We start from the raw sequence: 18546 nt of genomic DNA, 5'->3' as shown, positions 1-18546 counted from the left end.
ATCACTGCGCTGTAATAACGGTATGCTTTATTAAATGTCACATAATTAACAAAATAGCTATATAATATCAGTCCAGTGACTGTTACCTGACATCACATTCTCCGGCGCTGGCAGCCTCTGAGCCTGCCGAGTGAATGAAAGACTGAGGAGGACCCATGTGAGCGGTGAACAAGTCGTTCATTCCTGCTCCACAGTAGCTGTCACGTGACAAATGAACGACTCAAACAGTCTTACACAGGATTAGGTCTTATGAACGAAACGTTCTTTGAACGACACAACACTACAGCCCAGTCTAACTGTTGAGCTGTAGGCAGCAAGTAAAGTGAACGTTACCATGTAAAATCCAACATATTTTCATGCATATTCTCTCTTTAAATAATGTTTAACAGTTAGCTAGGTCATTTCCTTGTTGTGCGATTTTATATTAATGTAACATCAGTTAACGTTACGTTTAATAGCCTTAACTTAAGGTTAACGTTACTTTGCTAACCGAAAGAAAAGGACATATTAACGTTTTTTTTGTTTTTTTTTCCTTTAGTTTTTTTATTGACAAATATTCCATATACAAAAACATGGCATTGACTTGTCACATACTGCAGAAAGGATCAAGTGCATATCAAAGATAGGGGAAAACAAAAAAGATAAAAGAAGTTTAAATAAAGGAAAACGGCTAGGGTTTTTTCCCCAAATCATATTCTGCTATAATACTAAACTCATTGCATTCTTTGTTTTCATAACATTAAGGGCTTTTGTAAAGGAAAGAAGCTCATTATGAAATACACAAAACTTAGGATTCACTTTCAAAAACTTTGACTTGTGAATATAAAATTTCCAGAGAATGACAATGTTGTTAATCAGAAAGTTGTCTTTGTTGTTGTCCATGACACAACCATAGATAATGTCCTTAAGAGAAAAGTTTTTGAGATGGAAAACCTTGGGGTAAGGACATATTAACATTACTTTAGCTAGCGAGCCAACATAGTTTGCTATCGTTAACATAAAATGTTACTTAGCCAATTTAACGTCGAATCAATGAATGACTTTGAAACAAAGTGACATTCAAGTAACAATTTTTTAAATAACATTAAAAGTTTTTTCTGAACCACTAAAGGAGAAATTGGTGCAAGCTAACATCAATGTTAATGTTTGCAACAAGTCTGCAAGTTAGCTAACTTAGTAACCTTACAATTCAAACAGCATGACAAACAGTTTGCAAACCAGTTAGTGTCAAATATCAAGAGTTCTGTTGTTACAACCTACCCCACAACTGGGGTGAGTTGTAACACTAGCTGGGGATGGAGGTCACAGTGACAGGTAATTTGCTAAAATAAGATCCACATAATACAATTTATACATAAACATGATTAGCACTGTCACCTCACAACGCCTTTCTGTGTGGAGTTTGCATGTTCTTCCTGTGTCTAAGTGGGTTCTCTCCGGGTGCTCTGGCTTCCTCCCATCATCCAAAGACATGCAGGCTAGGTCAATTGGTGTCTATACAATTGTCCTTAGGTGTGAGTGTGAGTGGGTGATTGTCTATGTGTGGCCCTGCTGGCGACCTGTCCAGGGTGTACCCCGCCTTTCACCCGATGTAAGCTGGGATAGGCTCCAGCCCACCGCGACCCTGTACGTAGGATAAGCGGTTGACGATGGATGGATGGATGGACAATGTGTTGTGACTACATTACAAAAGGTAAACTCTTTTTATTGGAAGGTAGGACATGATTATCATACTGTACCATCAGCTGCTGCTGAGAAGTAGTTTAACCTAAAAACTGGTTACTCTCACAAACATGGGAAATGAAAATGAAAGAATTAAAACAGACATACTTTTGCAATGGAAACAGGTCAAACAGGTCTTGGACGGTAGTGGCCCCACCCTGGCCACGGAGCTTTATAAAATAAATTGCCACAATAGATATAATCAGTCAGTCAACTTTATACATAACAGGAGTTGACCCAAAGTGCTTTCCAAGAACATATATATAGACAGTCTACAAGACGACATCAAGTCCAAAGGTACAGTATAGTCATATCTAATAATTATTGGTGATATAAAACATGTAAGAGGACATTTAATTAGCATTTCTCAAACAGCTATTGACAAGATTAAGAATGAACTTTCATGCTAAACACTTATACCTTTGACGTTGTTGCTACCTGACACTACCTGGGCAAGGTAGGTAGTTAATGACTAATACTGGATTTGCCTCAAAGGCCATCTATGATAACCGGTATAATAATCTGTGTTTATCCATTGTGTCTGTCAGGCAGGTTGTGCAATGATGTCAGGGTTGGCTGCGCTGTGTCTCCTGCTCCTGCAGACTGGAGCTTTTGGGTTTAATATAGGGCTTTTCGGAGGAGACTCACTGAGTCATCAGATGATCAGTCAGAGTGCAGTTTTAAATACCACCGTGCAGGTGTGCCGCGCAATGGCCTTGGCTGAGGGAATAGACTTCACTTTTCCTGTAAGGATAAAATTCAACCAAATTATATTGACTATTTATTTTAAATGACCAGTGCTTGTATTATTAATAAATGTGATTTGCCTCTGCAGTAATGTCAGTGTGTGTGTGTGTGTGTGTGTGTGTGTGTAGCCACAGCCTTTTACTGCTGAGTCTGTTGCTGTTGCCTGTCAAGCGTCAAAATCATCCAAGAGCTTCAGCCAAACCATCAGTTTAATCCAAAAAAACAACTGGCGAGTAGACATCTTTCATGTCTTTGACTCAATGTATCACTTTGACGATGAGAGTTTTTCAGAGGGAAGGAAAATCATCACAGAAGGATTATCAGCTGTGAAGGCCAGCAACAAGTTACAGAACTTTGGGGCAGCAAGAGAAAAACTGGGAGAAATCTTACACACTTTACAGGTACTTTGTATTAATTGTTTCCATTTTAAGTTTCTTACACAAATGTTACTTATTCAAGTTCACCAAGCAGCAGTATTCTGTTTGCAGCTGTTTTTGACATGTTGCAAATATTAACTATATTATTAACTTGTCTTCCTTTTTCAATAATAGGATTTCTACAGTCATAGCAACTGGGTGGAAATGGAAAACAAACTCCCAAACTCCAATCTGATCAGATCAGATACCAGCATTGGGAACATTGCAGGTAAAGAGAGCATGTGATATCAGTGTGTGTTTATCTGTCTTACCAAAACAAAGCAAAGCAGAGATGGAGAAAGATATGATATGATTAGAGAGATCATTTTACAAAATAAAACTCTGTCAAAATGTCCCGGGGATGTTCTTTTCCACAGCTAAAACCAGAGCAACCTGTCGCAACTGTAATGGAGACGACTGCAAAAACAACATTTTGGAGGACATCCTACAGGAAAAGATACTTACCTCTGGATATTTCGGTCTTGTGCCTTTTTTCTCCACCAAACCGAATGGTAAATTACTAATCTGCCCACCAATTGTGTGTAATTTAGAGTGCAAATGCGATTTACTATAAAATTGAGAAATACATGTTTGTCATTAGGCTTATAAATGGACAGCTCAAATGTCACATCTCTATAGCAACAAATGCACCCAATAATAGCACCTGTGTCATCCTCATATATGAAGAAATGACAGTTGTGGTCAATGTGGCTGGCAAGTTAACTGCCGACAAATTAGTGTGCCTTGTTTCCTCATTGTGCAACAACTGATAGGATTATATGCAGTAAATACCTAACCTTCCAATGTCTTCCCAACAACAACAGTTCTCTTTGTGTGCTTCCCTCCAACACAGACACGCACTACTGCTGCTAATGTGCTCTGTGCGCCCAGACAAAGCAGTCTAAAGTACCATCATGTGATGGATTTTAGAGTCAGAATGTGTCACCTAGACTATTGTAAAACAGACGTCGAAGAGAAATGTCAGTGCTTTCATTGTCAAAATCCTGAAATGTCACTATAAACAGCATGCAAAGGAGGTTTCCACAGTGCTGAAATGACATTACAGCTGTTCATTTAGCTGACGCTTTTATCCAAAGCTATTGCTATATATGTCGGAAGTTGCACACCTCTAGAGCAACTAGGGGTTAAATGTCTTGCTCAGGGAAACATTGGTGTCTCACAGTGGATTTGAACCCAGGTCTTTTACGCCAAAGTTATGTGTCTTATCCACTGCTCCATCTCCACCCTGCAATGACGCAATCTTTTTTGAGCATTATTAATACATTAACCTCCTGAATCACGGCAAGCACATTCTTCTTCAGCAGAAAAGCAAGAGATTATGGTTAAATAAGAAAGAAAAGCTGCCTACTTAAAAACAACACCACGTCATGAACACAGGCCAGCTAAGGCACACACCCAGTTTAATGCCCACAAACACATCCACAGCCACACAAACAGGTGCTCAGCGGCGACCTGACCCCTTTTAAACAGGAGCACAGCAGCCACACCAAATCCCTTGAAAAAAGCATCTGACAAACCTGCATTGAGCAAAATCTTCACAGTGTCCAAAATCCAAAACAATCTTAGTTGGAAGCTTTACAACCCTCTCCTCCTGTTCTTTTCTGTCCTGTCTTTTCTTGAAACAACTTTCAAGTTTCAATGTGTGCTTCAGTGTGCTCTGCTAAGTTACTCTACTTGTCCGATTTTGCGTTTCACCAAGCGAAAGTCGTGTCGTCTTGTCACATGATCAAATAATAACTTAAGACTGGACAGCCATACACATATTACCCAGCAATCATCATTACGTATGTAGCTATTTGACACGAATACCAAAGAAAATAAGACAATATTCATTCTGTGGAATCTGTGGAGTTAAATTGTTTGTTTGGTTGTTTTTTACTGCTTGCTACAGACTTTTGTGGGTAAAACTACTGACTGACACCACGGCAAAGTATATATATATATATACCAACGTAATCAAAATGGTAACACCAGTAGGAGGAGAGCTGGGAATCTAATGTTACATGATAAACTTAGATGCATTTGACAATATAATTGACAGTTGATGCTCCCATCATGGGCCCCTGTACTGTGTTTCAGCACTGCCTATAACTATGCCCCTGCAAATGTGTATATGTATGTTTTGGAAATGTCAAAATGTTTAACATCTATATGGTTGATGTTGTTGCGCACATTTTATATGTAAATCCTGCATTCAAAATGTATTTAAAGCAACTAGAATCGATCATTTATAACTACCATTGTATCAAATGACAACGTGAAAACAGTGTGACAATATAAAGGGGTCGCTCATAGTGTTGAACCTACAGAGAATTAAAACCTGAATCTGCAGCTCTGCTCTGCGGAGCTTTTACAATAAGTTTCAGCTCATTGTTTAGCTATCGTGCACCAACTTACCTGTTCTGGAGCCTCATTTATAAAAATGTTCTTAGATTTATTCTTGTGTTTGTGTGCTTTGATTAATAACAGATGTGTTACATGTTTTAAGTATCCCATTTGTAACTGAAGCTGATCTATAAATCTGAAATTATATCTTTCTGAACATTTCTTGGGAGGCAATAGCGATTTATTAGCAATGCGCAACAAATTCATTCTGATCTCTGAAAAGTCTTTTCTAAAACCAGAATTTTCAATGTCTTCCAATAATGCAAGAACAGTCATGGTTCCTTCTTTTTTGATTTGACACATTAATTTTTGAACGTTTAAAAATTATGCAAAATGTGCACTACGCAAAAGAAATTAAACTGCAACGTTAAATGCCACTGCTGATTAAACTTAACAGAAAGCAAAATTAATATCACTGCTAGAATTTGTATGAATTATACATTTGGGACACAGATCTAAAAATGATTTATATTTCTAAGTCATCAGAAGTTATTCTCTGGGAACTATGAATGTCTAACGTTGTTAAAATCCATTAATGAGTTGTTGAGATGTTTCAATCTAGGCCAAAGTGGTGAAACAACTGGCAGAGTAACTTTGTTATCCCTATAGAGCCATGCTGCTAGAAACCCACATTTACAGAGAGCATTGTGAAAAGCTGTGTGGTAGTCTCTAAAGGAGAGGGATGTGTATACGGCTGTATGAACCACTTTCTTCTCATTGTATTTCCAGTGCTGAAAAGGAAAATGCAGCCATGGAGGTTTGTTTGATGCTAGCGTGCTTAAAAACACATTTTTACAGATAAGACGGTCTTGTGACAAGCAGTGTTGTAGTCTCTAAAGAAGTGGTAAATGTTAAGCTGTATGACAAACTGTTCTGGTTCAAATGCTGAACAGGAAAATGCAGCCATGGAGGTTTCCTTGATCAAACAAGTAGGATCGAGCCTAAAGGTGGGATCAACAAAGACGAGAGAAGCGCGAGTCATGGACATCTCCACTTTACAGCAGCAAATATGGCAATAGCTGCAACCAGTGAGCTACTAGAGGACGTTCGAGGGGCTGCTGGTGACAGAGCATTCCTGCAGTATGTAACTGCATGTTTCAGTTATGTACAGAACTGTAAGAAGGCAAGGGGATTTAATCTGTGTTTTATCTGTCTCTCTCCATTCCTTAGAATGATGGGACTCTCCAAAGGATCTGGTAAAGCTCTGTGTTTCGTCATCGACACAACAGGAAGCATGAGCGATGACATTGAAGCAGTGAAGGATGTCACTTCCTCTATAATCGACAGTAAAGTGGGAACAGAGAATGAGCCCTCAGTTTACATTCTTGTACCTTTCAATGATCCAGGTAGGAGTTTTTTTCCTCTAAAGTGAAGTTAAAAGGGTGTTTGTGTTGTCAAGTTTATGAAAATGCTCTTCATCTATGCCTGCTAAACTGTAATCAATAAAATAAACCCGCAGAATTATGTGTGCTGTAATGTGCAGTAGGCCTATATTAAGGAATAATTCTTCCTGAACCCCAGATTTTGGGCCACTAACAAAGACTACAGATCCAAAAGTCTTCAGGAATACTATTAATTCACTGTCAGCAAGCGGTGGAGGAGACACGCCAGAAATGAGTCTTTCAGGGCTGCAGGTGCTGTGATGTCTTTGATACTACTTAAAAATATACCTCTGCAAAATATACCTCTGACAAAAGTTAAAAGTAAAACTATGTTGAATAACTGCCGTCCTCTCTTGCTCATCTAGCTGGCTTTAACTGGCGCTCCTTTAAATTCTGAGATCTTCCTCTTCACGGATGCACCTGCCAAAGACACATACCTGCAAAGCACAGTGCTCGCACTCATAGAACGCACTAAGACAGTGGTGAGTAGTGTCACTGTAAAATATTAACAAATGGTTTAGAAAATGATAGTGAAATAAATGTGTTGTTGACAATAAATTGAAGAGTCATAATGTCTGTGAAGATTCTCAGTCATCCAGGTCACAGTTATCCAAGGAAGGTTTGGTTGGGAAACAACAAACGTTCACTTTGGGCCCTGGGTGAGAGCCAACAATAATTGTTCAGGCCTCGAGTGTCTCCAAAGCCCATAACGACTGTTACAACAGCCAGGAGCACTAACGAATCAGTGGTTAAATAGATTAATTTCCCTACCAGTCAGTCAGAACTGAAGAAGTTTCTCGGATGTGATGTGAAACTAAGTCCAGTTTCCCTTGATTTTAACCTTCCTTGGATAAAGAAGATACATTTGAAGGTTCAGTGTGTACGTTTTAGTGGCATCTAGTGGTGAGGGTCACGAATTGCAACCAACTGCTAACTGTGCATTCACGCGCTCCTCAGATGGTACCATTTCACATTAATTCTGATGACAAAATTTCACTTTAACAAATGGAAATTAAGCAGTCAAAACATTGTACCTTTTGTTAACATTGTACGAGGTTGTACATTAACAACAAAAAAATTGTGAAAACTGTCAACACATCCTCTTTTAATATTTTTATATAATATAGACTTCCCCAGGCAAAGTTTTTTCCAGGAGAAGCTACGGTGGCGGCTGTTGCGCTAAAATTATTTAGCACAACAGCCGCGGACAAATGGTAAAGCACAAGTATTAACTTTTGCTTTACCATTTGTCCAACTTTCACTTCTCTTCTTCCTTCTAACAAGCCAGATGACTACTGCTACTACCACTACTGCTTCTTCTTCTTCTTCTTCCTCCTATACGCATTCAACGTAGTGATGAAACCGCGCTCTAAAAAGGTTACATTGCTTACACTTATTTGTATTCAACAAACATAAAAAACTGACACTTGGTGAAACATTTAAAGAACCAAAATTCATGGCAAATCCATCAAATATTTCGACCAAAATGGTGGATGGTCTGACAAAAGTGCTTCTTTCATGTTATAACATTAAAGCATTCTGTGCTGGCTATTAAATTATGATATTAGTAAACAATTTTGGTCATAATTTTAACCTGACATCTCTCTAATAAAGGCAAGAATTTCTGTCGATTATGTCAGTGTCAGTTTTTGGGCAAGTTACTCAGAATTGTAATTGTAAGTTACTAGTTACTTATTACTCCTTAAAAAAGTAACTAGTTACGTTACTTGTTACGTTACTATATTACTTTCACCACCACACCCCCAAAACAAAGCAGTCCCTCCCGACTTTAACTGATGTCATATTCATAACAGCAGCAAGGAAAATGTTTTTTACAAAACTTTAATGTTTCTTAACACCACCCAGAAATAAAAAAATCCTTACTTTTGAACTACTGTTTCTTTTTCTGCACATGCATTTAGAATATCAGTATTCAGTGCTTTTACAAAACATAACGTTGCTCTCCCGACAAGTGAATGCATCACTGGCAGTAGTGGCCGGAGTTTCTATCTATAAGTTTCCTGTTGCTGTGCTGCTTTAACAGATGCTTCAATAAATTAGAAATTATAGAAGTGGTCATGGTTGAAAGCTTGTTGCTGGTCGCACAAAGTTTACAACAGACGAAGGTGTTCTTTGCATCTTAGACTGTGACACAATAATGGTGATACTTACAGCTGTTACGCCTATCTTCCTCGTTCTCCATTCTTCCTTTAGCTTTTCGGCTAACAGCTGACATGAACAACATAAGGTCCGGTACCGAGTAACGTGTTACTGCCAAACACTGCACATGGTGGGTGTGTTGCTGCGGACCTAAGGGAGAGCAGTGTCGCAGTTGGTGCAATGTGGACATGCGACACGTTCAGAATTAATGAAAATACGAGAGGCAGAGTGGAACAAGTCGCGCGGGTGGGGCTCCAGAATGAATAAACTTTGAATAAACTTTTCTTGTCACATAGCAAAATTAGTTATCTGCATTTAACCAATCCAAAGTAGGCCTATTGGGAGCAGTGGGCAGCCGCAGTTTCTCCCCACCCTATTATCATTTCTGACCATTTGGTGAATTCTAAACATAACGCCTTTTGGTTAACTTAAAACTTACAGCCCCAGTAAGTGCATTTTTCACCTTAAATTGTCATTCATCTGTTTTATTTTTCAGGTGAACTTCATGATTACTAACATACTGGGATCTCGTCGTAGAAGACAGAGTGGTAATGACCAACAACAACAACAAAGTCGGATGGTAAAATCAGATGCTCAGCTGTACAGAGACCTGGCTCAGGCTTCCGGAGGTCAGGCTATTGAAGTCACAAAGAGTGACCTCCCAAATGCCACTAGCATCATAACAGAGTCCTCCAGCCCCTCTCTGGTATCAACAAAATGCTCTCACTTTTCTAAACATAAAAAAAAGTTGTGTTCCGTTGTGTCACCAGTTTTATTTATGTTCCTAGGTGACCCTTCTGCAGGCGGCCAGGAGTCCAGGAAAGACAGAAAATTTCACCTTCACAGTTGATGAGTCAGTAAGAAACCTTACAGTTTACCTCACTGGGAGCTCTGCGATCTTTACTCTCATCAGTCCCTCAGGTGATACTTTTTTGCAGATTAAATATTTAAAAGTTATTACTTGTATTATTGTAGCAGTTAATAGGCATTAATTTAACACTGACACAAAAACACTGATTTTAAGGGGAAAGAAATTCTTGACCCCATTTGGTGGTAATATTAGGCCAAGTGTGGCACTGTGGTACAGAGAAAACAAAGCACACTACAACTTTACTACAGCTGATCTAAGAAAATGAAATGTTTCGTTGTTTAAAATGAATGCAAAAAAGTTTATCTCTTGTCCTGTTAACCAATGTTTGCTTATAGGTGAATCACAGCAAAGCACGGACATGACAGGAGCATTGATCGCTGCATCCCAGTCAGTCGGAAATTTCAAGACTCTGCAGCTAAAAACACAAGTGGGACTGTGGGAAATTGAAATGGTTTCAACAAGTCCCTACAGTCTCAAGGTTGTAGGTGAGATCACATAATAAATAACTTTATTATTATTTTAGGTGTAACTACCTCCTTTACCTACCCAAATTACAACAGTAAGTAATATGTAGCCATGCACATAGGTTTGGTATTATTTATATAGAGGAGGTGGATGAATAAATGTACAATTTAAAATATACAACAACAATGTGTCTTTCCACAGACACTGTTGCAGTCACTCGGAAAAGTCCCAAGATTTAGCTTTCAGCAGTTTTCACTGGAACTACTCTCTGCAGAATGAATTTTGTATTTGCTGTTTTGTGGAGACTTTGTAGTTTTAGTCTTTAAACAAAATTATGGTGATAAATATGCTTCACAGAAACGGTAGAGGAATGAATACCTTACAGATGATCAGGATTTTATTTTATTTTTATCTTTTATTTGCAGGTGAGAGTCCCATTGACTTCCTGTTTGACTTTTTGGAGGTATCGCAGGGCCCGTTTGGAGGTTTTGATGTTGTAGACAATCGTCCCAGAGCTGGTAAAGGAAACAAAACTTGTGATTTGCCAAAGTAATTTGATTTACTTAAGCATTTAGTGGATTCTCTATTTTGCTAAAGGTGTCAACAGTAGTCTGATGGTGACGGTAACTGGGAGTGACACCACCACGGTGACAGAAGTGATCCTTGTTGAGTCATTGGGGTCAGGAGAAGTTAATGGCAGCGTGGAGGCTCAGGGTGGAGGACACTTCTTAGCTCAGTTTGACAGGATACCATCACAGGAGTTTGTGGTGCTTGTAAAGGGGCAGAACAACATCGGTTCCTCCAAAGAGTCCTCAGTGATGTTCCAAAGGCAGTCACCCACCAGCATCAGAGCCTCTACTGTGACTGTTACAGCTGTAAGTAAAAAGCATCCATGACTTTTAAGCTAGGTTTACACTGCCACAGTCTTTCTGTTAAACAGCTGATGCTGACTGTTTTCCACTTTCCTTTCATTTTTAGGGTGATTCACAGAGTGTCTTAGTACCAGGAACACCACTTTCAGTTCCCTTCTCAGTGACGACTGATGGTGTGGGAGGAAACTTCAAGATCCAAGCTACCAATGACCGAGGTTTTACTTTAACATCCCCATCCACTTTATTCCTGGAAACTGGAGGCAGTGCTGATGGTACAGTGAATCTCACTGCACCTCTTGACACCCCATCTGGTACTGACGTCACCCTGACTGTTGAGGCTGAGGCTCCGCGAGGTGCAGACACCAACTATGTTGTTCTGCGTTTCACTGTCCTTAAAACGGTAACTCTCGAGCTGAAGAAAATCACATTCCAGTAAATGTTAAGTCAGTGAATGATCAAGCTTATTTAATCCTTTCATTATTGGATTTATCAATTTTTCTTCTCCTCATAGGTGACCGATTTCACTCAGCCAGTGTGTCAGCAGCTCAGACTGCAGTCCAACTGCTCTGATGATTGCACCTTGTCCATGTGGGAGCTCTCTGTTCAGGTGACTGATGGGGCTAATGGGACGGGTATTGACCGTGTAAGCCTCAGACAAGGCAACGGTACCATGAATACCAGCCTGGACGCTGACAACAATAACATAACGCTGGTGTTCTACAATGCATCTTGCTGTTCGCCTGATGTGGAGCTGCTGGTTGTGGATCGGGTGGGTAATGTAGGCTCCTGTGTCTACAGTGTCCGGACAACGGCTACCGTCACTACACAGCCTTCAACATCTACACAGCCTTCAACATCTCTTGTGTCTTTCTCCACCAGAGTTGTTCAGTCTTTTCTTCCTTGCCTTAGCATCACAATCTCAGGCCTCATTTTAGTGTGGCAAAGAGTTACATTTTAAAGTGTTCTTTTGGCTTTGGAAAATCAACTACATACTCAGTCAGTTGCCTGTTCATTTGATACACATAGCTAAAACTAAAACATTCCACTACAACAGCTCCACAATAAATCCTATGAATTAGTTTGCTTGAGCTAAAGGTGACGTTATCAAAATGATCCAAACACAAAAATCTAAAGATATGCAGTTAAGTTCTTATGATGGCACTGGCCAGTACCATGACAACACTGAATATGCCATCCATTACCATACATTTACCACAGTAGTTTTTCGTGGAGGATGGTTATAATGTTCAGTTTTTATTGAATTATTTTGCTACGTGAACCTAATCACCTGCCAACTGAGTGTATGTACAACTGTGTGATTAATCTTACTGTAAAACTAATTAAATTCTTTAAGCTATGCAATTTGTTACCCAACTTTAAAGTATGTATTACAGGGTGCTTGATGCCATTCTAACTTTTTAAAAAGCTTAACGGGGTTGTGAATATGTCATTATTAAGATATAGACCATGTGAACACACAATCAAGGATCATGCATTCATATTTTGAGTACTATTGATAATACTGATATTAAGTTGTGGAAAGGTATTGTTGATTGAATGATTAGATTTCTTTGATCATTTAAAATTAAACATACATTTGAGGCCTGCTTCTCATACAGCTGATTAAAAACATGGTGACACAATATATCTAAAAAATGGATGTTCTCTGTCTTCCTTTTGGTAGAAAGGTGCATGGTAACAATTGACCTAGCAGTGTCTGATTGTGACATAAAAATGAAAGCAAACCACAGAATCAAAAAGGAAACAAATACTGGTCCAAACATAAACTGTTCCATTGTTTCAAATGGGAGCAGCACAGAACATCAATGGCTCCTCCCCAAACTAACAGGGAAAAAATCATTATATCAGCTCCCCATAGTGGAAAATAAGCATCAATGACTTATACAATGTAGAAACTGTAGTACATCGGTGCATCACCATAAATAATCCAACAAGTAAGAACACAAGGCCTTTTTTTATTTCACTTCTTTAATGTGATGTTTCAATCCAGCATGGGTTTTTATCTGGTGAAACGGATGTAGTGCTTTTCCCTGTCCATATAATCTAAGTTATAAATCAGTTTGGTCACTGATGCACACTGACAAATAACAAAAGATACACAAGTTAGATTACAAAAAAAAAAACATGCTTCCACAACAGTAGTAACACTAACACACAAACTAACTAATATTCATCTACACATAAATTAAATTAAAAATCCTAAACAATTTAATTTATATAACCAATCAATTAATGAATGCAAGGCAGAATAGGGAGTCTATATCATTATTGATCAAACCAATTTATATCTTTACTTTTTTCTCTTTTATGTAGGCCCCCTGCCATTGATCTGTGTAAATAACCAAATGCTTTTTTTTGCAGTCTGCAAAAGTGCCGTTAGTTATGATACTGCATTTTACTCTGCTTTAGTGCGTAAAAACAAACTACTGGTGATTTCTATAGCCAATAAATCTCTTCTCACCTAATCAATGGTTTGGTCAGACCAAATCACTATTGTTTATATTGATGGCCACTTGTACTATCTATAAACTTGCCCACTACAGCGACAACACCACAGCTAACAAAATGCAGTTCACTACGACGGTAGTCGAATTTTGCATGCCTGCTGAGAATTGCATGCACTTCCAAATATTGCATTTAAATGCTATAATATTCTTTGTGGGATTCATCAATGGTGAGAAATGACTCGAAGTACTGGTATATATTTTATGAATGTTTAGAGTCCTAAATATTATTTTACACTTAGTAGAAGTAGCATTCCTTGAGATTCAGCAAAATTATGTTGTGATAACCACGTCTAATCGATGTGCACAGCAAAGTGTCTAAAAAAAAAGAAAAGTGATTTTACGGGTGGGGGTAGGGGACAATCTTTTGGCTGGTAGCAGTTGTCGGGTAACAAGCGGAGAGGGAAATTTTTGCTCCCATGTAATAAATGGTCCTGCACATATCCACTCCCATAATTCAGCAAATCTTCATACAGAGACAGGCTAGTGTTTCCCTCTGTTTTCATTCTTTGTGCTAAGCAGACCGAATTCCAGATAAAGCCTTATATTTAAATGATTTAAAAATAACTCACTACCAGAGAGTGAATAAGTTTCTTTCCCAAAATTACTTTTTGGTTGTTAGTGTGTGTTAAGCTTCAACAATATTGGAGCCAACATTCCCAAAATGCAAAAATTAAACAAATTAAAATCATGCCCAATCCAAGCAAATGATGTCACAAGGGTTGTTTCATAAAATACTGGAAAGCTCTATGTAGCTATATCTTATGGAGCCACAGAAAGCATTATACAGCTGCTTTCAGAGGATGAACCATTACTGAAGCGTAAACTGAACTTCATGTGTACAATTATTTATTTTCTGAAACTGTCACTATATTTGGACAGTAGTACATGAGACAGATAATCTTTGAAAAAAAACGGCACAGAAGAAGGACTCCACCCCCTCGCTGCACCAGTCGCCGGCTATGACTACATAACGCACACTATGAATAAAATAACATAAAACATTACAATCCATTTGTGGAAACTTGTCTTTGGCTGGATCCTGAATGTGCTCTGTTTTGTCCTGACAGAGCCTAGCCTAAATCCCCTCAGCTGCTTTGCTCCCCCTCAACACTGATTGTCGGTGATTCCAATAGTGTGTCTTTAACGCAGTCCCTGGTGCCTCTGACATCTTAAATGAGTTCCAGGGTTTACTGCCATCACTCCTGTCCTCTGTTAAAAGAGCAATAGTCCATGTGGGAACAAATTAAACAGCTCATCAAGAGTTAACTAAATTAGATTTTAACCATCTTTTTAATTTCTTAAAGCATTGTGAAAAGTATGTTCATGAGACTCCTTTGTCTCCATGACTGGCTTCAGTCTGCTTGCAGGGCTCACAGTGTTTGTTTTATTGATAATTTTAATCTGTTTGTGGACTTCACCCAAAAAGCTGGGCACAATCTTCTTGACCCTAATATAAAGCAGGCAGTGCATCATCTCCTTTTCAGACTGTTGTTACAGATAGGGCCTCCCCTCCTGTGAGACGTCCTGCTGTGCATGGTGGATCAGACCCTCACAACCATCCCCCTTGGCTCGGGCCTCTGCTGTTGCAGGCAGTGGGTCTGTGCCCTTCAGAATGGTGATGATAAATGCTCACTCCATTAAGTAAAGCCTTCATAGAAACAATTTATTTACCTGTAAAGACTTGGATTTACTGTGACAGAGATGTGGCGGATGAGCGTGAAATATGCCTCCCTAATGGAACTGTTCCTTCTGGTTTTAATTATTTCATGTTCATTTCATTTCATTTTTTATCCTCTATTATGAGATTGGATAGAATTATTATTGTTGGTGACTTTAATCGATGAACATTAAGGGTTATACCTTAGACCTTGTTTTTACTCTTGGTTTAAATATTGACTCTATTTGCTCTGAGGAGCTGACCATAAATCAAGCATAGCATTAGTTCAGCCAGTTAATGAAGTCAATCTCACCTTACAATCCCAGCACATCAGCTGATAGCAGCCATCTCTCTCTGCCTCTGGCTTTCAGTGTATGCACATGGATGGGCAGGTAGGTGCTCCCCCTGCCTTATGGCTTTTCCATGTAGGCACGTGGAAGGCCAGAGAGTTGTGCTCTACCTGCCTTGTCCCATATCCCAGAACAGAGCGATACCGCCAAACACATTAATTTCCTCTCAGCTGAGAAGTTTTCTGTAGCTTTTGACCCAAGTGCAGTGCTGTCTTCCCACACTGATAGCTAATAGTTGTTAGTTGAATGCTCTGTTCTGGTGCTGTTGGATCTTAGTCCATCTTTGATACTGTGGATCACAGCATAATTTTTATTACTTCATGTCCGAGGTAGAATGATTACTTTGCTGGTCGTGTTTAACAAGTTGTCTTGTACGTGAATGCTGGAATCTTATTTTCATTTCCCATGTTTTTGTGAGAAACCAGTTTTGCAGCTAAAGTACCTGTCAACGGCAGCTTATGGTACAGTATGACAACTATCTGCTACAATACAATAGAATGACAGCTTCAATAGAGGACAGCACACCCAGCTACTGAACTGTCAATTGAACGCAGTTTTAAAAAGTGTAGAATTTTAAATGGTCTTTTTCAAATCTTCCATCTTGATTTTTGATTATTTATTTTATGTATTTATTAAGATATCGACATGCTTTTATTGGCGGACCTTAATGGTCCATGAGGCTTTTTTGTAGAGCACATTGAGCTGCACCTGTGTGTTAAAGAGACTGGGCCATAGCCTACAGCTTTAACACACTGCGCGCGCTCTCGTAGGCGGCAATCGATTTTCGGCGGACCATCACTTTTCGGCACGACACCTGGCAGCGCTGTTCACCTACCGGGATTTAATCTCATCGCGCGGATCGCGAAAGGGAGCTCACGGGAAAAACAAGGGGAGGCGCACTCTGTTTCTATATAAGCGAAGGTTGGTGCACAGATGTCACAGTGTTGGAAAAATCATGCATCCCTCACTTAGAGACATTACTTATAAACTGTCAACCTTTTTATTCACTAACTACAGGAGACCATCCCCCAACACTGCTGGTACTCAGCAACTGGCAGACGAGCTGAATGGTTTTTATAGGTTTGAAAAACCCACAGTCACACCTCCGGTCCAACACCATCTTCAAACGGTCACCTTCCCCCTTTATGAAGATCAGGAAGGCTCCTGGCCCCGACGGTGTCTCTCCATCCTGCCTGAAAATCTGTGCAGACCAGCTGGCCCCAATCTTCACACATAATTAACAGATCACTGGAGATGTGTGAAGTTCCCTCCTGCTTCAAACGCTCCTCAATCATCCCGGTCCCCAAAAAACCCTCCATCTCTGGACTGAATGACTACAGACCTGTCGCCCTGACATCTGGAGTCATGAAGTGTGCTCTCCCCACTGCTCTTCTCCCTCTACACCAACGACTGCACCTCTAGAGACCCATCTGTCAAACTCCTGAAGTTTGCTGATGACACAACAGTCATCAACAACAACGGACGGTGATGAGTCGGGAGGTTGATCAGCTGGCTCTCTGGTGCGGTCAGAACAACCTGGAGCTTAACACGCTCAAAACTGTGGAGATGATGGTGGACTTCAGGAGGAGCCCTCCCACTCTGCCCCCCATCACCTTACTCAACAGCCCTGTGTCTGCTGTGAAATCCTTCAGGTTTCTGGGATCCACTATTTCCCAGGACCTGAAGTTGGAGCCCAACACGGACACCATCATCAAAAAGGCCCAGCAGAGGATGCACTTACTGCGTCAGCTCAGGAAGCTCAACCTGCCTAAGGAGCTGCTGATCCACTTTTACACAGCCATCATTTAGTCCACTGTCACTGTCTGGTTTGGATCTGCCACCAAAAAGGACAAGGACAGACTACAACGCAGTCAGGACTGCAGAAAACATCATCAGTGCCAACCTGCCCTCCATTCAGGACTTATACATTTCCAGGGAACATCACTGCAGATCTATCTCACCTCGGACACAACCTGTTCCAGCTTCTGACCTCTGGTAGGCGCTACAGAGCACTGTACGCCAAAACCAACAGACTCAGGAACAGCTTCTTCCCACAAGCCATCACTCTGATGAACAGCTGATTTTTGATTCATGATGTCAGAACAATTCCTGTGCAATAACCCAGTAACTCTGCCTCTAATCAGCCACCTGTTTACTGGCTAACACTTATTATTTTATTCACAGTTCTCTATTTCAGTGCTGTTCATACTGTTATATTGACATATTGTAGATACTGTATACCAAATCCACCTACCTCAAGTCATAACTCCTGCATAAAATACTTATACTTATTTATTCCAGCATCCTTTGCACTATGCTTCATTGCCCTATTTGTCAATGTCTATATTGTTTTTGTTCAGAGTGTGTATATTGTGTTGTCTACACGGTCTGTGTCTGATTTTATTTTATTTTTATTATTGTGATTTTGTATTTTTGTAAGCACATCATGAGCAATGTACAATCCAGAATCAAATTCCTAATATATACACATTCTGATTCTGATATTGAAAATGAAAGAATTCTAAAGCACTTGTTTTTTGGCCACAGTAACAAGTCAAACAAGTCAAACGGGTCAAGGACAGCAGTACCCAGGACATAGAGCATTACAGTGGGTACGGAAAGTATTCAGACCCCTTTAAATTTTTCACTCTTTGTTTCATTGCAGCCATTTTCCAAAAATCAAAAAAGTTCATTTTATTTCTCAGTAATGTACACTCAGCACCCCATCTTGACAGAAAAAAACAGAAATGTAGAAATTTTTGCAAATTTATTAAAAAAGAAAAACTGAAATATCACATGGTCATAAGTATTCAGACCCTTTGCCGTGACACTCATATTTAACTCAGGTGCTGTCTATTTCTTCTGATCATCCTTGAGATGGTTCTACACCTTCATTTGAGTCCAGCTGTGTTTGATTATACTGATTGGACTTGATTAGGAAAGCCACACACCTGTCTATATAAGACCTTA

General features: G+C 39.6%; 1 protein-coding gene across 2 annotated transcripts; it reads left to right on the top strand.

Annotated features, from left to right (window-relative positions):
• Positions 1 to 1887: 1887 nt before the first annotated feature.
• LOC119896199 (von Willebrand factor A domain-containing protein 7-like) lies at positions 1888 to 12684 on the top strand. Of its 2 annotated transcripts, none has more exons than XM_038709702.1 (16): positions 1888 to 2019; positions 2271 to 2468; positions 2598 to 2870; positions 3021 to 3114; positions 3263 to 3397; positions 6185 to 6371; positions 6462 to 6637; positions 6813 to 6925; positions 7039 to 7155; positions 9330 to 9539; positions 9622 to 9754; positions 10040 to 10189; positions 10595 to 10687; positions 10767 to 11044; positions 11148 to 11441; positions 11553 to 12684. In XM_038709702.1, exons 2-16 carry the CDS (start codon positions 2283 to 2285, stop codon positions 11997 to 11999), a joined length of 2886 nt encoding a protein of 961 aa, XP_038565630.1. In that variant the 5' UTR covers positions 1888 to 2019; positions 2271 to 2282; the 3' UTR covers positions 12000 to 12684. The 2 variants fall into 2 exon arrangements, with proteins under 2 accessions (XP_038565630.1, XP_038565631.1); XM_038709703.1 differs by having other exon boundaries at positions 1932 to 2019; positions 2275 to 2468.
• The last annotated feature ends 5862 nt before the right edge of the window (positions 12685 to 18546 follow it).

The sequence above is a fragment of the Micropterus salmoides genome, unplaced genomic scaffold (genome assembly GCF_014851395.1).
Source record: "Micropterus salmoides isolate LMB-PRFRI ecotype aquatic unplaced genomic scaffold, ASM1485139v1 Ms_hic_scaffold_9, whole genome shotgun sequence".
In the NCBI taxonomy this organism is placed as follows: domain Eukaryota; kingdom Metazoa; phylum Chordata; class Actinopteri; order Centrarchiformes; family Centrarchidae; genus Micropterus; species Micropterus salmoides.
This window is presented reverse-complemented; position numbering and strand designations above follow the sequence as displayed.